Here is a 23,432-nt window from a genome sequence, read left to right on the forward strand (position 1 = left end):
AGCATGAGTAAGCTCCAACTAATTCAGAGTAGCATTGCTTCTGTGGTATCATGTGAAAAAGATTGTTTCCCATAATTTTATCAACACACAACTGCACTGAGTAAGATGCCTCCACTTGCAGTTTACAGTCTTGTAGGGCAGAACACAGGCAGAAGGCAGCTAGTGCTCAGTGCTCCACAGTCTAAGTATGTTTGACTATGAGGGCATGTAATAATGGGTATCATGTAATAATTCTTTGTGGGCAAAGAGCTCCCCTCATAGGATAGTTTCCCCCAGAAGCAGACAAGCAAGTAAGCAAACACCTTGTGATGTTATCATGGCTTCCATTTAAGCATGCAAAAAGCAAACTTTATGCAAGTGTTTCATACTTTAAGCAATGTCCACCTGCAAACGTGCCTAGGCAAAGTTCACCATGAATAGGAGATTATAGGCTTTGCAATCCCAATGCGATATTGTTTCTTCTGTTATGTCTAGATTTGAAACACATCAAAAAATGGGATTGCCTTTGCCTTAGTGTTAAGATACAAAGATTTCAAGTTTGCTGTTTTACTCTTCTCATGCATTTTAAGAATTCCTAAGGGCTTTTCTGAAAAGATCTTCAAGATCACCATCTGGGAGAAAGCATGGTTTCTATACAGCTCTCCCTGGCTTTTGCGGGGCTATAGGCAAACATACCAAGCAATAACATGCTAGAAGTACTCTGCCTTTGATCTCAAAACTGATTATCTTGTAGCTAAGGTCAAAATGAGGGGAAGGGGACTACAGTGGCTTAAGCTTTGAAAACTTGATGCAAATTCTTGTGCTGCTATGGTCCTAATTTGCAATTTTGAGAAAATGATTAAATATGACTACTATTTCTGCTTTTGTTTTTGCATTTGTATTAATAAAAAAAAACTTTCCTACTGCCTTTACACTATATAAACTCTGCTGAGGTTCACAACATAGCCAGATGTCAGGTACTTAAGGTCACAACCTGGCCTGCCTTGGTACACTGTCAGCTGCTTCGCTGTCCCCAGGAAAAACAGTAAGATGAACTACTAAGACTTTACTAAGATTATCTGGATTTCAAAATTAGCTGAAGACTTTGGGCAGCATCATATTTACTTAGAAGTGATACTTCCCCTCAATGCAGAGAAATCAAAAGCACAAGTTCTCCTTTTTAACTAACTTTCCTCTTTAAAATGTATCATAGCACAAACAAAGTGTGTGAAAAAGAGAACTAAGTCAGGCTGTACATTTTTACTATTTGTTGCTTCTTATGTTGCTATTGTTTGGCACTTTCTATAGCTAAGACACATCTTCTCCTTTAGACTTTGATAGGAAGACTGCTATGATGATCCTTAAAAAGAGATACAGCTGCTATGAAACATCACTCTTATCTACCTAACTTGCATGTCAGTTAAAGAGAACTGTGGTAAGAGGAAAAGAAGTCGTGCAGTTGAATACATACATGCACCTGCAAAGCAAAGCAGTGAAATGCTGATGCCTATATATTACACAGGCTTGAGTCATTACCTCTGGAAAGCAGGGAAATCTTTTGAGTCTGTGGAAAATTGCTCACCCAGCACTATGTCAAAGCTATTCAGCCTGGATGGAAGGAATCTCAAACAAAAATTTCGGTATTAAATCCAAATTTCATAGCCCAAGGTAATGCACTACTATGTGGTTGGTCATCCTGATAGACTTCCCAGAACGTGGCTTTCTCAAGTGAGGCTAGGAACAAAAAAGGTTGGGAATTTCCAACCTATCAGGTTGCAGAGAAAGATAAGGGCCTCAAATATTTGTGGTCATTCAGAATCTCACAGAACTTTGGTCAACTTTTAGCAGGCTGAACAAAAGACCTGTTTAGCTGACTGCTTTAAAAAATCCTGACATACTAGCTTCAAAACGCATTCTTACAGAAATTACCTTGGTTCCTACTTTTATTAGGCTGGGATATCAAAGTTTGCTGCCAGGTACCATAAACATTCAATGGAATTCTTCTGTTTCTCTAAAATATTATAGTTTAAAAACTCATAGCCCCCACATTTGTTCTTAGTAACATAAATAACAGCAAGAACATAACATCAACTTTCCAGCCTAGTCTGTGCATCCCAGATTCATTGCTGTGTCAAGAGGATACAGCTGTCACCAAGCTCTCTGTGGAGAACTAGGCAGATGTATGATGACAAAGACATGAAGCTGCTTTCAGCAGGAAGGTATCAAATATTTTCTAAACTATCTTTGTGGTGATAGGCCCACATTTAAACTATGAATTCCAGCACTTTATTCCTCACCTGGATCCTACTGATTCCTTACTTTCACTGGCACTACAGGCTGGAACTTCCCAGTGAAAAAAATCTGAAATGACTGAAAAATTAACAAAATATTCCTGGTTTAGCAACATTTTGCTAAAGCACTATTGATCTATAAGCACGTTCTTCTCTTATTACGCTGTTTTTACTAGCATAAGGTATTTAGTCAGGAAGCCAATGATGGAGCATGAAGAGTTTTCACTAGCAGATGGCTGCAGCTGCACGTTCTGCAAGCGCACCGTGAGCACCAGGATCTGCAGCCATATCCAGCTGCTACCTTGTCTATGGATGGAGGGAAAGAAACCGAAAAAAGCTCTTACTCCTTCTCTTCATTTTCAAGAAGTCTGTTGACATTACAGACGCACAGATGTCTTAGCAGTAGTTTTGAGACAGACAATACACAATAGTATTCATCTTGTTAACAGAAGGACTTGTCATTTTTCAATAGCTGAGAGCAGTTAAAAAGAAAAAGAAGAAATAAAAGGACAGAAATTCACATCTTTTCTGTCCTCTGACCTCGTATAACTAGTCCTGTATACCAGCGTATTGGAGCATGTGGACAGAAAAGCTGTAATTCCCCTTAAACTGAAATAAAATAGAGCAAGAATGGGAAACAGAATACAAACGCAAACCCAAACCAACAAGGAAAAGGATGTGTGCAAAACCACAGCTCTATGCTAAGTTTCAGAATGATGGAGGCATCTAAACTGGGCAAAAATGCTACACTGACAGTTGAAGAAACCATGTATTTTAGGGGCTTCCCTAGAGTATTTCTGATTTTTGTCAACTAAAACACACACCATGCACAAAAGATATTAAAACCCACATCAGCCACAGCAACTCTATCTTTAGCCACTTGAATAAAAAGGCACTTACTACAACTTTTATTCCAGTAGCTATTCTTGTAACTGCAGTCAGCAACTGTGTTATGGTGGATAGTCACGCCATCTTCTTCAGGAGCTTCAGGTCCATGTTTCCACAGTCCTTCACTGTGGTTTCCAGACTGCTCTGCTCCCAGGAAGCGGAACTTCCAAATCCTTCTGCTGAAACTGGTCCATCCTGCACGAAGGACAGAAACCAGTCAGTGCAGCCTCTGAGAAACAAACAGGTTTAGGATCCAACCTAAAGATTAATCCTGAACACTCCTACCTCTCTGTATGACTCTGGCCTACAGAAACTGAATGGACGTGGTGAACTGTAATTCCTCAGGCATCCCCGCAAGTCCTTTGTGACTTAATACAAGGAATTTTAGGGAGCTGAAACTATTCAGTGAACTAGAAAAAAAAGTATTACTAAATTAAGGAAAGATACTATTAAACAATAATGCTGTGGAAGTGGGTATCACAGTTATCTTCACAAAAATCTTCAGGTCAAAAGAATTAGAATTGTAGATATAGGTTTCTCACTTCATTACATCATGAGACTAGGAACCCTTTCTAACTTCTCCTTTTTGTGTTTTATCAGTATTCTACTTTTTTTTTCCTGAGGAAGTCATTGCCCTTACCACCCTCCTGACACTGATTTAGAGTAAATAATAACAAGAAATAGAGTAAATAACAAGAAAATACAGCAAAAGCTGCTAAGCCACACTCTCCACAACAAAAGATGAAGCAGACTTTACCAGTTAAAGCAGTGGTTGAAGAATTGGCCAGCAAGTGCCTCAGGGATCTTAACAAGACTACGTAGATATTGCTGACAGCAAGGAGGGGAAAAAAAGCAAATGAATAAGCAGCTTACAGCTTTTATAAAAACGTTAGCTTTTATTTTTGCAGAGAAAGCAGCAGCCGCCACAGTTCTTCATATTCATCTCCCATTGTACTAAGTTTCTAAACTTTTTGATAATTCTTCAGGTCTTTAATAGGTTTAGATTACTTTTATATTGTTGGGTTTGGTGTTTTGTCTTTTTTTTTTTTTTTTTAACCTTAGCAAGCCCACAGAGGACCAGCCTAAGTCAGGAAAGGTATTGGATACTTGTGTGAGGGAAGGGACCTCAAGCACTTCTTCTGGTGAAACTGGAAGACTGCCACTATGGGAAATGGATCCTATTCCTCCTTACTGCAATGGATCTATTAAGTTACTTAAACCAAACTTCTGACAGGTGTCCAAACATCACAAGTTCCTTAGACCTGGAGTTCTCGAAATGAGAAATAAGGGATGATCTGCAGAAGTTACAAGTATCAAGATCTGCAGCCAAGAATGGCTGAGGCTTTGAACATACAGAGATATATAAAACTAAACACACAGCATACAAACGTTAGGAAGAAGCACACACCAAGCTGTGAGACAGTTGATGACTTTGCTTTGGTCTGTCTTTGTTTTGGTGTGTTTGTTTGGTTTTTTTTTAAATAAGTCTCCCTTTATATTTAGGGCCCAAACCTCTTCAGCTTTGATGTATCTTTCAGTTACCCATTTCTTACTGATAACAGAACTTGATCTCTACTGAGAGAGTACTGCCACATATCATCCAGCTAAGATACTATCCTGATCTGTCGGGTAAATGCTGCAGCTCCTCCCCTGTTGATACAGAGCTGCTGATTACAACAACTCCGGTATGCACAGCCAAGAAATTCCACAGAAATTGGTTCTGGGCTAAAGCAGGAAATCATCTTTTACAAATTAATTAGACGGTGATGCTATTAGGTAGCTGTCTATTTAATGTGTTCTCTAATTTGGCCTACCTCCTCAAAATCTAAACATTTTATTGAAAACCCAAGAAACCCTGTAAGAGTAGTTAATACGAGCGAGGTGAGAATTATTCTTGGAGTCACCATACTTTCCAATATTCAGAGGAACAGAATACTTAACTGTAAACACCAGGGTGATGCTTAATCCAGAGCAATAACTGTTGAGTAACTCAAAATGCCCCTGTACAAAAAGATGCCAATACCATTCCAGTGCAGCAGACTGGGCAACAATCCAAAGAAAAAGAGAAATCAGCTGACTTCACATTTATGTTGTGAATACAGTGGCATGTTCGTCCTAGGGGAGGTTCTATTTATTGCTGAAACAGAAAATGGAAGAGATTTCTCAGTTATTCATACTCTCTATGACAGAAAGGCCATTACTTGTTCTGGGAGGAGGATTGCCTGTAAGAAATTCTTTTTTTTAGCTCTTAATTTGGTCTAAAAGCAAATCATAACCCCTACAATACTTTGAACAATCACATGGCATAATGAGACATAGGTTTTTAGAGAACAGTACAAATAACATTTGCATGGTGCAGTGATAACCATCTGTGGGATTATCTAATAGAGTTTTTTAGGAAAAAAGAGAATCCTTACAGTGAATCAGTGGAGACAAACACTGCAAGAAGGGGAGAAAAACCCACAACAGTTATTTGTGTAGAGAAGAAATCAGAAGGGCTAAGGCTCAGTTAGAAATCAGATTGGCAAAGTCTGTGAAAGATAACATAAAATCCTTCTATAAATATATAAATAATAAAAGGAGGACTAGGGAGACCATATAGTCCCTATTGGACGCAGAAGGAACAACAGTAACAGGGGATGAGGAAAAGGCTGAGGTACTTAATGCCTTCCTTGCCTCAGTCTTTAATCTTAAAGAAAGTTGTTCCCTCTGTGTACAAACCCAGGAACTAGAGGAGCAAAATGAGGCTCCCATGATCCAAGAGGAGGTGGTCAGAGCCTTGCTAGCCTGACTAGACACCCACAAGTCTATGGGGCCGGACAGGATACACCCAAGGGTATTGAAGGAGCTGGCGGATGTGCTGGCCAAACCCTTTTCCATCATCTTCCAACAGTCCTGGAAGACTGGGGAAGTCCCACTAGACTGGAGGCTGGCTGATGTCGTGCCCATCTACAGGAAGGGTCGCAGGGAGGACCCAGAAAACTACAGGCCTGTCAGTCTGACCTCAGTGCCAGGGAAAGTCATGGAGCAGGTGATCCTGAGTGCTATCACGAAGCACATGCAAGAGAACCAGGTGATCAGGCCCAGTCAACACGGATTCACAAAAGGCAGGTCTTGCCAAAATAACCTGATCGCCTTCTATGACAAAGTGACTCGGCTGCTGGATGAGGGAAAGGCTGTGGATGTGGTCTTCCTGGACTTCAGTAAAGCCTTTGACACAGTTTCTTACAGCATTCTGCTTCAGAAACTGTCAGCCTCTGGCCTGGGTGGAAAACTGGTTGGCTGCCGGGCCCAGAGAGTGGTGGGAAACGGTGTGAAATCCAGCTGGAGGCCAGTGACAACTGGGGTTCCCCAGGGCTCAGTGCTGGGTCCAGCCCTGTGCAATGTCTTTATCAATGACCTGGATGAAGGCATTGAGTGCACCCTTAGCAAGTTTGCGGATGACACTAAGCTGGGTGGAAGTGTCGATCTGCTGGAGGGTAGGGAGGCACCAAAGGGATCTGAACAGGCTGGACCGCTGGGCAGAGTCCAATGGCATGAGGTTTAACAAGGCCAAATGCCGGGTCCTGCACTTGGGGCACAACAACCCTATGCAGTGCTACAGACTGGGAGAAGTCTGGCTGGAAAGCTGCCTGGAGGAGAGGGACCTGGGGGTGTTGGTTGACAGCGACTGAACATGAGCCAGCAGTGGCCCAGGGGGGCAAGAAGGCCAATGGCATCTTGGCTTGATCAGAAATGGCATGACCAGCAGGTCCAGGGAGGTTATTCTCCCCCTGCACTCAGCACTGGTGAGACCGCTCCTCGAATCCTGTGTTCAGTTCTGGGCCCCTCACCACAAGAAGGATGTTGAGGCTCTGGAGCGAGTCCAGAGAAGAGCAACAAAGCTGGTGAAGGGGCTGGAGAACAGGCCTTATGAGGAACGGCTGAGAGAGCTGGGGGTATTTAGCCTGGAGAAGAGGAGGCTGAGGGGAGACCTCATTGCTCTCTACAACTACCTGAAAGGAGGTTGTGGAGAGGATGGAGCTGGGCTCTCCTCCCAAGTGACGGGGGACAGGATGAGAGGGAATGGCCTCAAGCTCCACCAGGGGAAGTTCAGACTGGACACCGGGAAAAAAATTTCACAGAAAGGTTCATTGGGCACTGTCAGAGGCTGCCCAGGGAGGTGGTTGAGTCACCTTCCCTGGAGGTGTTTAAGGCACGGGTGGACGAGGTGCTGAGGGGCATGGTTTAGTGTTTGATAGGAATGGTTGGACTCGATGATCCGGTGGGTCTCTTCCAACCTGGTTATTCTGATTCTATGATCTGTTTTTAAATTTAAAAAACCCCCAAAACACAGGTTCTGTTTCTTTTTTAGTTACATCATTTCATCTCTAAATTAGGTATCTCGTGTCGCGACAGGCTAACTGTCATTTCTCCCATAGAGGCAAGTACTGCTTTATCTGGTAAGTAACAAAGCACACAGTTATCTTCTGGCACCTTAGAACAAATATGCAATTGCTCAGGCAAAACAGTAGCCTTACAGCATTACTAAATTCAAACCAGACTTGCTCATAGAACTGTGCTGAGGTGGAAGAAGAGTGGGTAACAGTAGCTGAAACTAATATTCTGGCACTTGAGAAGACGCAAGACCTCCCTCTACTGCTTAATGCTTCTGTCAACAGTTCCGGGAGCTGCTTCTGAGTCAAAAGCCAGTTCTGTTTGAGTTATTGTAGTACGTTGCTCGGAAGCCAAAGGGCATGTTGATACTGTAAATGGAGGTCAGCTTCAGGTATGCGCATAATTATTTAATAATTGTTTCTCATGATAACTCTCAAAGAATTTATATCTTCTTTGGGAGTGAAAGCCTCCTTAACTCTTCCAATACTGTAGTCTTTTGTGAGCCACCTCATGAAGTCACAGACAGCCTACTCAATTTTCTAGTGCAAGTCTGCTGTACTTACCATCCCACTATGAAGCACTGATTTAACACTGTCAAGGCCAGATGAGGACTACCACAATATTAACATTATTACTGATAAAATACACCTTGCCCCTCCTACAATTACAAATCCTACCAAGAACAGCTCTACCAGTTTTTCTGATGTGTTAGGTATGGTCTTATTCTAATAACAGGTCTTGCAAGAAGCTACTTTCTAATTCACATTTTTGAAACGTTCACCTTAGTAACTTCTGTATTTACTCAACAGATACATTACGGCTTAGATCAGTGTTTTAGAAAAGACTTGGAAGTTCTTCTTATACAGGCTTATTTATCATGAATAGCTAGTCAGATCTACAAATGGCTATAATTCTATAAATCACATAATGGTTTAGGTTGGAAGGGTCACGCAGTTCCAACACTACAGACCTTCCTCGATCCTCCACTTCATACTTAACTGACAGGACCATTTCCTACCATCAGGAAACCCAAATCTATATCCTGCAGCTCAATTGTCTCATTTCACTTTCCTACTTCCTTAATTCTGCTGTATAATCCATCTGGAATTTCAATAAAAACAATAGGAATCTTTTAACTAGCGGGCTGAGCTGCGCTCCCCCAGCAGCAGCACCCTGGCCGTACGGCACTGCTCCCGAAGACATACTGCACAGGGCCCAACGCTGGCCGGACAGTGGGCTGTTGGTGCCAGCTGCGGTCCTCAAAGCAAACATGCCCGTGGCTAGCAGACTTGGAGATGCTCCCTTTTCCCTACATTGCCTTTCCCTCTGTGGGTTATCTTCAGCAAGAGGTCTAAGCATCCCGAGTCAGTGTGCGTGGTGACCCAGTGGTCCTGACCTGGTCAGTGTGTGGTGACTGAGCGACCTTGTCCCAGTTGGGGTCTGGTGACCAAGTGGCCCATCCCAGTCAGCGTGTGGTGACCAAGCAGCCCTATCCCATTCGGTGTACAATGACCAAGTCACCCTACCCTAGTTGGTGTGTGGTGATTGAGCACCCCTGTCCCAGTTTGTCCGTGGTGACCAAGCAGACTGCTCCAGTCAATGTGTGGTGACCAAGTAACCCTGTCCCAGTTGGGGTGTGGTGACCAAGCAGCCCTCTCCTGGTCAGTGCACAGTGACCAAGCAGCCTCATCCTGGTCTCTGCACAGTGGCCCAGCAGCCCTGTCCCAGTCACTGTGTGGTGGCCCACCAGACTTTTAAACACCTCCAGGGTTCGTGACTCAACCACCTCCCTGGGCAGGCTCTGACAGTGCCCAATGACCCTTTCTGTGAAATTTTTTTCCTGGTGTCCAGTCTGAACTTCCCCTGGTGGAGCTTGAGGCCATTCCCTCTTGTCCTGTCCCCTGTCACTTGGGAGAAGAGCCCAGCTCCCTCCTCTCTACAACCTCCTTTCAGGTAGTTGTAGAGAGCAATGAGGTCTCCCCTCAGCCTCCTCTTCTCCAGGCTAAACACCCCCAGCTCTCTCAGCCGCTCCTCATAAGGCCTGTTCTCCAGCCCCTTCACCAGCTTCGTTGCTCTTCTCTGGACTCACTCCAGAGCCTCAACATCCTTCTTGTGGTGAGGGGCCCAGAACTGAACACAGGATTCGAGGAGCGGTCTCACCAGTGCCGAGTCCAGAGGGAGAATAACCTCCCTGGACCTGCTGGTCATGCCATTTCTGATCCAAGCCAAGATGCCATTGGCCTTCTTGCCCCCCTGAGCCACCGCTGGCTCCCGTTCAGCCGCTGTTAACCCCCCAGAGGCCGCTCTCCGCCCGGACCGCAGGGGCCGCAGAGCGCGGGGCGGGGCCGCTCTCGGGCTCCGCGATGAGGCCGGCGGGCAGCGGGGGGAGGCCGCCCCGGCCCCTCCGTGCCGAGCCGCCGCCGCCGCAGGTGCCGGTGGACGACACCGAGGACGTGTCCCTCGACTTCGGCAGCGAGGAGGAGCTGGCGCTGCGGAAAGCGCGGATCAGGTGAGGGCGGAGCGGCGCGGGGCCTCGAACCGCGGCGGGAGGCCGGGGAGAACCGGGGAAACGGCGGGTGTCAGGCCGGGCTGGGGGGAGGGAGGCGCATCGGAAACCCCGCACCCAGCCTGACGGCGGGGGAGGCCGGAGAGCGGCGAGAGGGGCTGAGACCGGCCCCACGGCCAGGGAGACGGGGAGGGGAGGCTGGAGAGGGGCACAGCGCACAGCCCACACTTAACCAAATCGTAGAATCATCAGGTTGGAAAAGACCCACAGGATCGTGGAGTCCAACCATTCCTATCAAACACTAAACCATGTCCCTCAGCACCTCGTCCACCCGTCCCTTAAACCCCTCCAGGGAAGGTGACTCAACCCCCTCCCTGAGCAGCCTGTTCCAGTGCCCAATGATGCTTTCCGTAAAAATTTTTTTTCCTAATGTCCAGCCTAAACCTCCCCTAGCAGAGTTTGAGGTGGCATATGGTGCTTTAGGTTGGAGAAGTGAAGAGAGGGGCACAGCACACACCCCACACCCAAGCCAAACAGCAGCTTGTGCCACGCTCCCCACTTCTCCAGCCTAACATCACACAGCCCGCATCCAGCCAAACTGCAGGTCGTTAGGCTGGAGATGTTGGGAGAGCAGCACATCAACCCCACATCCAGACAACGAGCGGAGAGAGAGGCACCTCATAAACCCCACACCCAGCCAGCCAGTGGTTTGTTAGGCTGGAGGAGTGGAGAGCGCACTCATCTCCAGGAAAACAAGCTGTTTGTAGAGTGCTGCGGCGCTGCACACCTGGCTAAAGGAAAACAGCAAGTTATTTGCAATAAAACTTGGTTTCCTATCATGGGATGTGATGTTGTGTGGGAAAAAGCATATCTTATCCTTGTAGCTGTTACCTAAGAAACCCCAACCTACTGATCCCTGTCATCTGTCAGGTTAAGCATCCTACCAGTACGCTACCAGAGGTGTCACCCTGCAGCTCAGTCGACACAAAGGTCCCAGGTCATGCAGCTGTTGTTCCATCAGTGGCTTTTGAAAAATCTCCAGTCAAAGACTGCCAAGAGAGAAGTTTTATGTCAAAAGGAACTATACATATGCATGCACTCCTCAATAATGTATATAATAAGCTTTGATTTATATTGCTTTCTTCCCTTCCACCCCGGCCCAGTTTACTCTGGTCCGTTATGAAGTTATTATTGCTTGTAGGCATAAACAAAGGAAAAAAGATAAGTAAAGCCTAGCGCAAGCATCATCCAAGATGTGCAAACAAGCCATCACTTCGCTTTACAATACAATTACTGTATTTTACTACTGCCTGGTGAAAACACTTCTGCCCTTCCAGCACATTGGACTTTATAACTGCACGATGAGTCAGCCACAACACAAGGTCAACATTCTCATAGTTGCTTGTCAGTTACCAGCACCACACGTTTCAAATGAAGGTTTAGATTTTGGTGCAGTCTTGGGGAACATAGCCTAAAGGATTAAACTGAACTGTCTACAGATCCAGACTAGAGTGAGCTTAAAGTGGAAACCACCCTGAAACGGTAGGAGGTTCACTGCACCAGGTACTTTACTCTTAGAGATCTGTTCCTACTGGCTCACTCTACCTAATAAAATAGACAGGCAAAAGTATCAATAAACCATAGTATTAATTGATCCACTTTATATATACTTATTTAATTAGAGACTACTCTTCTTCCCTCATTGTGACAATACTACAAGATCTGTCTCAATTCTTTTGTGCCTTGCCATGCTGATTTATTTCATGAAGCGATGAGGATTCTAGGGCACAGTGGTGAACACAACTGAATTCCTTCATGCAGTACCAAAGAAACTGGTGAAAGACACTGCATTTTGTTCTCTCTTTGAGAAAATTTTGACGTGAACACCACATTCCGGCTTTTAGCTTTAGATTGAAGCTTGGCTTGGGGAAACACTACTGCTTTATAATGAAGATACACATCAACATATGAAATAATAGTAGCTATAAATCAAAATACCATTATAGACTAGAAATAGTTTTGTGCTACGTTGTTAACAAATACAGTAACATTCCTATACATCACAGAACCATAGAATAGTCTGGGTTGGAAGGGACCTTAAAGATGATCTAGTTCCAAGCTCATGCCGTGGGCAACAGACACCTTCCACTGGATCAGGCTGATGAATATTCTTGTCCCATAACTTTCCAATTGCTCTGGTTTTGGTTTGTGGTTTTTTTTTTTTCCCTAGGCACCCACTGGCCACCTTTTTCCACCTGTTTTTCCGAGTGAGTGCTATTATTACCTACTTGTTCTGTGACTGGTTCAGCAACAGCTTTGTTGCCTGTTTTGTCACTATTCTCCTCCTTCTCTCCTTTGACTTTTGGTCAGTTAAGGTAAGATGACCCTGAATAGTAATTTCCTTTGAAAGCATTCCATGTGCTGTTAAATAAAACAAAAAAGGAAATACGTATACTGGAAAAAGTGACAAAAACATTGTGACCTGTTGATGTATTTGTCACATTAAGTGGGTACAGCTCTGACAGGTGGCTGAGGGATGCCCTCCTGTTGAGTCACAAGGTTAAAGACAGACCCCTTTGCTTTCTAAGCTTCCCCTCAGAGGGGAGCTTAGGTGTAGCTGAATCTGTTTCCAGTCTCCCACTTGGATTATGACTGAAGGATTATGTGATGTGCGTATGTGTTAGCCACCAGTCAGAATTAGCGTAAACATCAAGTAATTTATTTTAACTGACACATCAAAATAAGTTTGGGATTGCTGTTGATAAATTCACTTGCTGCATTAGTACTAGACTGTTGTCACCAGTTAACAATGATTATATATACATATGAAATAACAATTGAAACTCAAGTTAGTAGCTGTTTTTCCTGGAGAACATCCAACAAAGTCAGCAGCAAGCAATTCTTACTCAAAAGCCATCCCTTATTGGAGGGGAAGAGAGGTCTAGGCCTATCAACTTGTCCATCAGGTAAGGGGGTCATTTTTTCTCCCCCACAGAAGGATTTTCAGGTGTCAATTTTATAGTTTTTGAAAATTCTTTGGCACCGCTTTGTGTGGTGGGACTAAGTCAAATAATATATATTGATTGCTCTTGGCAAGGCCACTCCTGTCCTCAGAAGTGGGTAGCTGGTGATTCGTCAAACCTTCAGGGCATGGAGCTCGCTACATGCTTCTGGCAGTATTTCTGCTCTTGACTGAGGTAACATCAGGCTGTGAGGCCTCCACCTCACCCCAAGAGTCACAAAACTAAATTGAGAAATCACCACCTGATCCACCTGTCTTGCAATATAAGGTTGTTCACTGCTCAAATAGAACTACTCTCTTTTGTTTTGTACAAGTGAAGCATTGATGTGTCTCCAGTATACTGAAAGATTCTGGTATTCTCATCCAGGTGCAGAAATACTTTCTAATTTGTTTGCTTGATTCCATGCAGCTTACCTGCTTAGAATTAACCTTCCAATTTTTCAGTGTGTTTCTGTTTGCAGCTCTATTACTGAAGAAATTTATTTATCAGGGGCTTCTCCAACTAACCAACTTAGAAAACATACAACCTGTAATTTCTTACCCATATCAATTTTATTGTGCTAATTATCATATTAGAACAGACATCTAATTTTGTGGCAACTCATACATCCTTGACTGTCGTGCTCAAGCTGACAGAGCTTTTTGAACTAATTTAAGTGATGGATAAAATATGATTTTCAAACATGCTTGTCTTTAATGTTAGTCTGACAAGTGAATTACGCAACCGATTAATGCAAATAACTGTTTCTGTCACTAGAATGTGACAGGAAGACTCTTGGTTGGTTTGCGTTGGTGGAACCAGATTGACGAAGACGGAAAAAGCCACTGGGTGTTTGAAGCAAAAAGGGTAAGTATGTTAATAAAAGTAGGCATGGGACAAAAAGAAACTGTAGGAAAGCTTGTAAAGCTAATAGTAAGTCAAATAAATACATAAACAGAGCATACGTGTAAGAGTTACCTTATCGTCTGTAGGAGCTGTATAAAAAGTAAGCGTTCTATTGCAAGCACATCAGGTCATTACATCCTGGAAGTATTCAGAACAAAACTAAGTCTCACAACGTTCTCGTCATATTTATCAGCAGAATAAATATTCATAGTATGGTACTGTCAGTATAAAACACTTCTGGCAGTTCTATTTTATTTTTTAATGAGAGCATCTTTTAATAAACACATCTTCCCATAGTTAATCCCACTAAAGAATCCTCTTCAGTAAAAATGCGTTGAAAGCAATGCTGAATAGTTCTAGCAGCCCTGCAGATGCCTGCAGCGACAGCTCCTGGCTGCACAGCGGTAAGAGCAGAACAGATAGGAACATTCCTCCTGTAATCTAATACAGGCAAACCTGCATGAAAGCAAAGAAACCAGAATGCTTTCACAATTTATTAGTTCTGTCAAGTTGAGACAATAGCAAGAGATTTCTGGACACTTAAAAGCAAAGGCATCCATAAAATGACCACCCAACCTCAAAATGAGCGTAAAATGAAGCAGCCTGGTTCACCTATTACAGTTTCTTAAATCCAGCCTAGAAATACAAAGTTGACTCATTATGGGTTAAAGAGCTTCCAAAAATTCAGGCAAATAGTAGCTTAAAGTGAAAATCACAGTACTGCCAGAAAGAATGTATAACTAAGGGCTGATTGTATTTTTGTCACGGCTGATCCGTGAGAAATACTTTGTCATAGCAAGGTCCTGAAACACATTCAATGCTACTTTCTAGAGTCAAGCACTCCATGCCTCTTCTGGTAGTCCTCTGGCAACTCTTTAAGATCTCCTTTATGGGAGAATTTGCTTAGAAAGAAACCAATTCACTCACCAACAATACGCAGCTAATTCCCAGTGTGCTGCTGACACAACAGAGGCTCTCCCTCAAAACTGTATCTCCTGCTGTGGCTGGCTGGAACAAAAACAATTCTTAAACTCCAGCCAACAGAACTGCCCTCCCCTTCCTTTGGGATGGCTGCAGCCTTTTGTAATCTTGCTCATCAAGTTAACGAGGACTTTCAGATGCAGTGTTCTCAGGTGTACTGACTTTTTTTTCTCCTAAATAATTAGTGCTAAGGCAATGTCACTGTTAGATAATTTGTCAGTTATGGGATACAGGTGATTCAAGCCTTCCATTGACTTTGAACATCTGTCTTTTTCTGTAACTACGAAGGCAGAGAACATGCTCTGGAGCTCTGCACCATCACTGGTTTAGAGGATACATGGAAAAATTAAAGGCACCTTGTAATTATTACATTTTTGTACTTCTGTCTTTATTCTGTCTTCCTTCCATGCATGTATAAGTGAAATTTAGGTAAAGAAGTAATTTTGTCCATTCCTTCTCCTCTGCTGATTTGATATTGATTGTGAATTTTGTCTCTGTGACTAGCTGTTTCAATAATCTTCTTCCTAGGTGCCTACAATAGCCGCCTCAACAGAAGCTGAAGCTCGAATCTTTTGGCTTGGTCTCATTATCTGCCCAGTTATTTGGACAGTGTTCCTCTTTAGCACCTTGTTCTCCTTGAAGCTGAAATGGCTGGTAAGTCCAGAGGTATTGAAAGTCCAGATCTGTCAGTTTTACAGTGGGGTCTTTGAAACAAATCTTCCGACAGTACAAACATGCCACTGATCAGCTTCAGTTTCCCAGAGTCAAGCGCTGCACTCTGGAACGGATTGGTCATTTTATGCTCCACTTCTACTAGGTCACTGGATGTCAACTCCTTCATCTAACTTGAGAACCTTAAGTGGTTAGCAAAATTAACAGACTTCTAAACTAGCAGAATACTTAGTTTCTAACTTACTTCAGTCAAAGGAAACTAGTAGGAAAGGGGAAAAAACCAGCACGTGTGTACATCTAAGTTGTATAAGTGCAGGCGTATGTAATGTACTGCACACGCTATCTATATTTAGCAGTGTATTTGCCCCAGCTGAACTTCTGTTTGTCCACAGGCTCTTGTGATAGCTGGGATCTCCCTTCAGACTGCTAATTTATATGGCTACATCCACTGCAAGCTAGGGGGACAAACAAGCATCAGCAGAGTCAATTCAAGGTTTCTTGTCACAGCAGATGCTCCCAAGAGTAAGTACAGAGCTGCTTTGTCAGCCACGAAGCATCACACACTGACCTGCCTCACACTGTTGGTTTTGGCTCTTGCCAGGTCTTAGCTCCTAAAATACACCCTGGCAGAGCTGCCTTGGTCCTCCCATAAGCCTCTTGGGGAACTCCCTCACACAGCCTGTACCCCATTTCACTCCTCTGTGTTCAGAAGCTGGCTGAGGCTTCACAACTGAGCTGCTCCAAGCCGTCAAGTTAAAGCGTGGGAGGGATCCCTCCTGAGGTGCTACAAAGCCTCTGCCTAGGCAGAGCTAGCAGAGTGAGGCTCTTCCTTGCTCCTCGCGATTCCCACACACTAGGTCATGCTAACACCCATCTTTCCTGTGTTCATCCCACAGGGCAGGCAAGGAGAATTTCAGAAGATCACATTGAGGAACATGGGAAGACAGGCGCTAGATAAAAATACTTATTTATGAAAGCTGTTCTTCACATAAAGACATTTAAGTAAAGCTCTTCAACAATTATGCCTGCGTGAAATAATTACTTTGTCACTTGTGCTTGCATCTTTAGATTCTGGAAGGTTTAGGGCCTTCATACGCTGAATTTCACTCTAAATACAGAACTTGGCCGCTGAAAGGAAAGATACTTAAATGATGGAACTCAGTTGCAGTAGGCATCACAGTTCATCCTGGTGCAGGACAAAGGCCACTCCATGTAGACACAGAGTCCCAATGTCCATAAAGTATATTCTATATTCAGCTTTCTAAATAAAATCTCACGCATGTCTTGAAACACCAACTTCCTATTCAGGTTATTAGTACTGTGACATCCGATGCAGATTGTGTGTAAGTAACCACAACAGCAACTCAGTTTTACAGCTTCCTTGCAAGCTTTGAAAGCACCTGTGAGCTGCAAGAATCTTAAACTGCAGAAAAACTCTAAAGCAAGAATATTTATATTAAGAATTTATTTGCAATATACAAAAAGAATACATTCCTTTTATTAAATCAAGGCATAAGTTACTTTTCTATAATTAAACATGAACTACATTTCTGTTCCAATCACAGATTAGATAATCTTTTCTTCTTGAAAATGGTGTTGATCACAGTATTCCTGAATTCCTGCAAAGACAGGGAAAAGTAATGGAAATAATGTTTCATGTGCACATCAGGAGTTTGTTACTGCTGCATCTCTCTGTCCGCTGTTGGTAAAAATACCACAAGTCGGGCCTTTATCATAGGGAAAATGGCTTTAGGAATTTTCCAGCTGTTTCTATTTTTAAACTTTAGGCCATGGGCTCTTTAGGTAGCTTTTGTATGTTTTCTTCGTACAATTACAATGAGCAGTGGAGGTGATAATTGGCCCACGGTATCCAACTCAACTGTGGTGAGCACGGCCCATGGGCCTGCTGGAGAATCTTGGGACTTTCCTGTGAAAGCAAGTATGCACACGCTTCTCTGAAAATTAATGACTGAAGCCAAACATTGAAACCAGTCATTAAATGCAATTCCGTTACTGCTTTAAAGGTCTGTCATAACTGATGCCCAGAAATGAAAAGCACTTGCACCTGCTACTTTCATAATTGCTGTGCACACCTACTATCTTTATTGTTTGTGGCAGAATAACATCCATCTGTTGAGCACCTTTATGTATTGCAGAAGTGCTCAGAACAGAGAATATTTGTTTGCAGTGATTCTCAGGCTTACTTTGAATGATGCTCCTGTAAGATGACGTTGCTGGGGACTCTGGTGCTTCAGACAAGAAAGACTGGCCATTGTCACAACTTTTTGCTGGAAGGACAGGGAAAAACATGGAAAAAATGCAACAGCAAAAGATGGAATTTATTTTATCCTTTATCTCACTACCAGTTACACCTTTCCAAAGAGCCATATGCATCTACTTCTTCTAAGAATTCCTCCTGTCAGTAATGTAACTAGAAGTACAGCTTACAGATTCACAAAGGAATGCGACCAGCAGAAACCCTGAGTTCAGTCTGCACGGCCAGGTGGTTACACCATAGAGAAAGATGAGTTGGACTTTGAACAAGATTACACAGCTGAGAAGATGCATAATCTGATCTTAAACAAGATTAAATTTCAGGCTAAGAAAATTATCCTAGCACTTTCTTCTTTTCACACCATGCTATCCTGCAGTTCCAGTAACTTCTGATTCAGGAAAGCGTTCCATCTAGAAGGAGGCATTTACCTAAGAGATAAAATGCTCAATACTCTAATTTCAGTGTCCAAGTCATGGTTTTAAATACAAAGCAATACAGGAACATTACCTATTTGGGGATCTAGAGGCACTTTACCCAGGAGGGAAACATTTAAGTTCTGGCACATCTTCTCTGCACCTCCGGTAGTCGGGGGAAAGATCTGAGATTCATTCTGTGACAACATGAGAATCCGCATTAATGTATCACAATGCCGAGAACAATGCATTTTTTGAGCAATGTTTTACGACAAACCACATCAAGATGAAAAACACTGTAACCCACAGAGCCTTCTTACCCTACACTTCGGACATATAAAACCGCTCATGTTTTCCACAACGCCTATGATTGGTAGTTTCACTTTATGGCAGAAGTTGATCTCCTTCCGAACGTCCTGAAGTGATACTTCCTACAAGTATTAGGGAACACTGTTATTTTGACTGTAATGTTTTGATGCTGCAGCCATTAAGTTACATCCTTAGAGCTATTTTAAAGAAGGTTCATTATATATTTACTGCTCTCTTTGTTTTCTAAAGAACATAAACCTGTGTTACGTGCTCTAGCAACAATTCCATGAGTAGCAACAGAACAGATACAACAGTTCTAGCCTATGGAATCTGGTACTGTTTTGGAACCTGGCCGGACTCTAGTAAAGATTCAACCATGTTTATGCTTTATCTCCTCTATCAATCTTCAGTTCTGTTACTTTTCCACATTTTCAGTTTACAGACAGGCCCTTGAGATTCTCAATGCAGCAGACAAGGACAAGAAGCACTAGGCTTAAGTTTGTTATCTCTCTCCTAATTAAACTTCCAGTAGCTTATAATCTCCTCTGATTTTTTGTATGTATGCCCAAGCTTGCTCAGTTCTGTTCCCTCCTCCTTCCTTCACTGTGTATCCAATATCGCCCTCAACCTTTCAGCCACTGGGGAAATACCAGGTACCTTTTGCCAGTTTGATCTGCTGTGTCATTCCAAACCAGACTTTAAAACCTACATTTTAATTTCATGTATTTTGAGTTTCAGATCTCTAGGGGTTAATTATTCTCTTTAAAGTGCTCATTATCACAAAGTTGCCCACTGGAGACAACAGGCTACTTCACTTAGTGTCAAACAGCACACACCTTATCCCTTGAAAACTAAACTTCTTACTGACTGCTGAACAGTAAGCTAATGGCAAGTTAGAAATTCGCACTGACATGAACTCTGATATCGAAAAAGGAAGTGAAATACTGCATTTCCCTTTATCAACAGATCACAACAGCTTTTGATTGTGAACTGCTCAGTGTTTTAGTGACTCACTTTGATCCCCTACTCCACTGAAACACCAACCTAACTCTTAAACCAACCAGCTGTAGGCACGAAGCAAGACAGTCAACTCCCTTAGATTCTCTACCTCATTTCTGTGATGTTAAACAGAGACCCTAAGCCAAGAATTGGCTCCAAATGCCATGCTTTCGTCAATACAAATTAAGTTTTCTTACCTGAGGGGTAGTAATTATAACAGCGCCATCTACATGCGCTGCACCCAGATACTGCACAATAGATAAATGTTCATCTGATGTTCCTGGAGGCGTATCTACAATCAGGTAGTCTATTTCACCCCAGTCCACATCACGAAGAAATTGTTTGATCAGCCCTAAAAGAAAGGATGAGAATGTGGAAGAGGGAAAAATATATCTGAAGTACCCTGTACTTCAGATTTAAGCGTATACTTCAGATGTTTTAGTTGGCAACTTAAGTGCAGAAAGGCTTATTTGGCCAAGGCTTAAAAAAAGCTCACAACAATACACCATCTGACCTTCTACATTCATCAAATGAACTCTTTTTGCTCTTTTCCCCCCCTTCAGCTTACTATATTATATTTACATTATTAAACAAGCTCACAACACTGATTGCTGTTGAAAACGCTTGAAACATACCATTTTTTTTTGGTCCTCTCCAGATGACGGCATCATCAGGACTGCTAAGCAAGAACCCCACAGACATGACACCTAAGTTTTCTTCAACATACTAAAAGAGAAGTAAGAGAAATTCAGTAGAAGCCACAGAACAGTAAAGAAAGTGAAGAGAAACCAACTCTAAACTCAGATTCTAGAGAAACAGCAGCTGGGGGGGAGGAAGACATTAAGCAAATTAAGACAGAACTTATGCTTCTATCAAAGAGCACTGAAAACTACAATTTTTGTGCAACACTCACCAGCTACATTCACAGACTGATAAAAGCCTACTTGTAATAAGATTTACAGAGGGTTATGGAGATGCTGGAGACAGTGTAAAGATAAAAGCAGCTTTCCCTCTCAGCATCGAGCAGTGTACATGCTAACGGTGGTCTTTGGACAACAACACTCTTGCAAAATTTTCCCTACATTTTCTAATGAGTAAGGTTTTTCTCAGGTGTAAGATACCTTTTGTCTGTCACTGAAAAGGTGACATACTATACAGCACGTGATAACCAAAAATAATGGAATTAAATAACATATCTATTGCCCGCAGTATAGTAGCAAAATCAATAAACAAGCAATACTTAAAATAATAAAACTATTTTAGAAATGTAGTTATTCTTAACAAAAGAAATTAAACACATTGACATACGTAGCCTATGTCATTGGAAAAAGAATTAGTAACACTAGACCCTGCTTCTCCCTCATTTGTTTCTCACTTTCAGAGACAGTGCCCAACTCAAACAAACCCAACAAATGTTCAGAAACAGTCGCACCAGCTTACCACTGGAGACCATCCAGATCCACTCTGATGAACCTGAAAATAGAAGTAATACATAAAGTTATACTAGAAATAAATACAGACTTTACATAAAACATGAACCTAAGTCACAAGTGGGTAAGTAAATACCCTGTCTAGAAATACAGTGCTGCTATATCTCTAGATGGAGCAGCTCAATTAAAACTGCAGAAGGGCCAGAGCTCCATTAGTAAGTGAATAATAACCGTCTAACCCTTGTGCAAGAAATTTATCCATGACTTTAACTATTTATATAAAACATTACAGGTCTGATAAATCACATTAACATGATGCTCTTTTAAGTTTCAAGTAGTCATGAATATATGGCAAATACAAAGCAAAAACTGGTTTTCAGAACCAGTCATCCTGAAAATGAACAACCCTTTTTCAGATTAAATTATGTTGAACTTTGTCATCTCGCCTTCTTTATTTCTTTACCCATTGCAACACACGTTTCTCAGTCAGTAGACCTTCTGGAAGCTTTAAGTCTACAACTCTCTAAAATGTTAGAATCATAGAATCATAAAACAGTTTGGGCTAGAAGGAACCTTTAAGATCATCTAGTTCCAACACCCCTGCAACAGGCAGGGACATGTCCCACTAGATCAGGCTGTTCAAGGCCCCATCCAACCTAGCCCTGAACACGTCCAGGGATGGGGCATCCACAGTTTCCCTGGACAACCTGTTCCAGTGTCTCACGACCCTCATCATGAAGAAGTTCCTCCCTATGTCTAGTCTAAATCTGCCCCTCTCCAGTTAATGGCCATTATCCCTCGTCCTAACACTACCAGCTTTTGTAAAAAGTCCCTCTCCAGCTTTCTTGTAGCCCCTTCAGGTACTGGAAAGTCAATGTTAATGAAAAATTGAGCAGAAATCCTTTACATGACACATTTCAGCTTTCACTTACCTGTTCTCCTTCTAGACCCATCATTTTCGGGATTGACGGCCCACAGATGTCTATGTCCAGCAGAGCAACCTGGGAAACAAACCAACCAACCTGCCCCACTGGAAACCAGCGGGCACCAGACCGCTCCGAAGCACAGATCCCACAGGGAAGACACGCCAGTGCGGTGAATACAGGGAATGAGTGGGAGCCCTGAGAAGCAAGGGAAGCGCAGCCCCTAAAGGGAAGGGGGGCGCAGCCCCTAAAGGGAAGGGGGGCGTACTCAGTGCAGTCATGCCCGCGGGTCGTGCCCCAGGCAGGGCTGGGGGCCTCCCACTCAAACATCCTACCTGCTTGGTCTCATCCGCCGCCAGCCCGTGGGCCAGGAGGGCACTGAAGGTGCTCTTCCCCACGCCGCCCTTCCCGGAGAGCACCAGGACCGTGTGTTTCACCGACCGCAGCCGCTCCCGCAGCTCCGCCGCCTCCGCTGCGGGAGACGCGGCCGCCTCAGACCCCGGCCCCGGCCCGCCCTTAGGCCCGGCCTCCTCAAGCCCCGCCCCCAGACCACACCCCTTAAGCCACGCCCCCTCGAGCCCCGCCCCGCCCTTAGACCCATCTCTCAGGCCCCGCCCCCTCCGATCGCGCCCCTACCTCAAGCCCCGCCCCCCTCAGGCCGCCCCCCTCAGCCCTCGCCCCTGCCTTAGGCCCCGTCTCCTCAAGCCCCGCCCCGATACGTAACCCTGCCGTTAAGCCCCGCCCCCTCCGTTTAGGCCCCGTCCCGCCTCAGGCCCCGCCCCCCTCACCCGGGTCGGTGGCGGCGGCGCCGGCCGCGCAGAGCTTCTGGTTGGGGCACCCCTGGCAGGCGGCGGCCCTGCCCGCGCGGGCGCTGCTGGTCCCGGGGCACTCTGCAAGGGACACACCGAGAGCTGGAGCGCGCCCGCCGCCGGCAGCCCGGCCCTCCCCGCGGGGCCGCGCCCCTCACCCTCCGGCCGCGCCGCGCCCGCCGCCTCGGCCATGGCCGCGCGCCGCGTCACCTCCGCTGCGCCACACGGGGCGGGGCCGCGCGTGCGCGGGAGGGGCGGGAGGGGGCCGGCAGGGGGCGCGGGACCGGGACACGGGCGGGGGCTCGGCCTTAATCCAGACCGTGACCGGCTGTGTCCCCGCGCTCCGTGTTAATCCACATCAGGCCCATCTCCATCAGCGAGCTCAGCGTTAATCCAGGTCAAACCTGTCTCTGAATCCACATCACACCCGTCTCTGTCCCGGGCTTGGTGTTAAACCAGATCAAACCCATCTCCGTCCCCGTGCCTGACTGAGCCTGGCTCTGTCACAAAGCCCAGCGTTAATCCAGATAAAACTTGGCTCCGTCACGGAGCTCAGGGGTAATCCAGGTTGAGCCCGGACCCATCCTAGAGTTCGGGGTTAATCCAGACCAAACTCTGGCTCCGTCCCAGAGCTCAGTGCTAATCTAGATCAAGCCCACCTCCATCCTGGAG

General features: G+C 44.4%; 2 protein-coding genes across 3 annotated transcripts; one reads left to right on the forward strand and one right to left on the reverse strand.

Annotated features, from left to right (window-relative positions):
• Nucleotides 1-9,885: 9,885 nt before the first annotated feature.
• TVP23A (trans-golgi network vesicle protein 23 homolog A) lies at nucleotides 9,886-16,624 on the forward strand. 2 transcript variants are annotated; one of them, XM_069870511.1, is made up of 6 exons: nucleotides 9,886-10,044; nucleotides 12,272-12,416; nucleotides 13,821-13,910; nucleotides 15,459-15,584; nucleotides 15,995-16,124; nucleotides 16,499-16,624. In XM_069870511.1, the coding sequence occupies exons 1-6, from the start codon at nucleotides 9,899-9,901 to the stop codon at nucleotides 16,558-16,560; spliced, it is 699 nt and encodes a 232-aa protein (XP_069726612.1). In that variant the 5' UTR covers nucleotides 9,886-9,898; the 3' UTR covers nucleotides 16,561-16,624. The 2 variants fall into 2 exon arrangements, with proteins under 2 accessions (XP_069726612.1, XP_069726613.1); XM_069870512.1 differs by having other exon boundaries at nucleotides 12,272-12,308.
• A 426-nt stretch (nucleotides 16,625-17,050) lies between these two features.
• On the reverse strand, nucleotides 17,051-22,976 carry NUBP1 (NUBP iron-sulfur cluster assembly factor 1, cytosolic). Its single transcript, XM_069870510.1, has 11 exons — nucleotides 22,919-22,976; nucleotides 22,740-22,841; nucleotides 22,287-22,423; nucleotides 21,961-22,029; nucleotides 21,039-21,071; nucleotides 20,234-20,324; nucleotides 19,796-19,950; nucleotides 18,611-18,721; nucleotides 18,385-18,487; nucleotides 17,807-17,890; nucleotides 17,051-17,221 (listed from the first exon to the last, which is right to left on the reverse strand). Exons 1-11 carry the CDS (start codon nucleotides 22,950-22,952, stop codon nucleotides 17,169-17,171), a joined length of 972 nt encoding a protein of 323 aa, XP_069726611.1. The 5' UTR covers nucleotides 22,953-22,976; the 3' UTR covers nucleotides 17,051-17,168.
• Between the last annotated feature and the right edge of the window lie 456 nt (nucleotides 22,977-23,432).

This window comes from Phaenicophaeus curvirostris, chromosome 16, assembly GCF_032191515.1.
Source record: "Phaenicophaeus curvirostris isolate KB17595 chromosome 16, BPBGC_Pcur_1.0, whole genome shotgun sequence".
Taxonomy (NCBI): Eukaryota; Metazoa; Chordata; class Aves; order Cuculiformes; family Cuculidae; genus Phaenicophaeus; species Phaenicophaeus curvirostris.

Excerpts from the sequence above, each read along its gene's own strand:
- TVP23A (XM_069870511.1), top strand. The coding sequence starts at position 9,899 with ATGAGGCCGGCGGGCAGCGGGGGGAGGCCGCCCCGGCCCCTCCGTGCC. Across the intron at positions 13,911-15,458 it reads GGGTGTTTGAAGCAAAAAGG|GTGCCTACAATAGCCGCCTC; the intron begins GTAAGTATGTTA and ends TCTTCTTCCTAG. Across the intron at positions 16,125-16,498 it reads CACAGCAGATGCTCCCAAGA|GGCAGGCAAGGAGAATTTCA; the intron begins GTAAGTACAGAG and ends TTCATCCCACAG.
- NUBP1 (XM_069870510.1), bottom strand. The coding sequence starts at position 22,952 with ATGGCCGAGGCGGCGGGCGCGGCGCGGCCGGAGG. Across the intron at positions 22,030-22,286 it reads CGGCGGATGAGACCAAGCAG|GTTGCTCTGCTGGACATAGA; the intron begins GTAGGATGTTTG and ends TTTGTTTCCCAG. Across the intron at positions 20,325-21,038 it reads GATCTGGATGGTCTCCAGTG|TATGTTGAAGAAAACTTAGG; the intron begins GTAAGCTGGTGC and ends CTTCTCTTTTAG.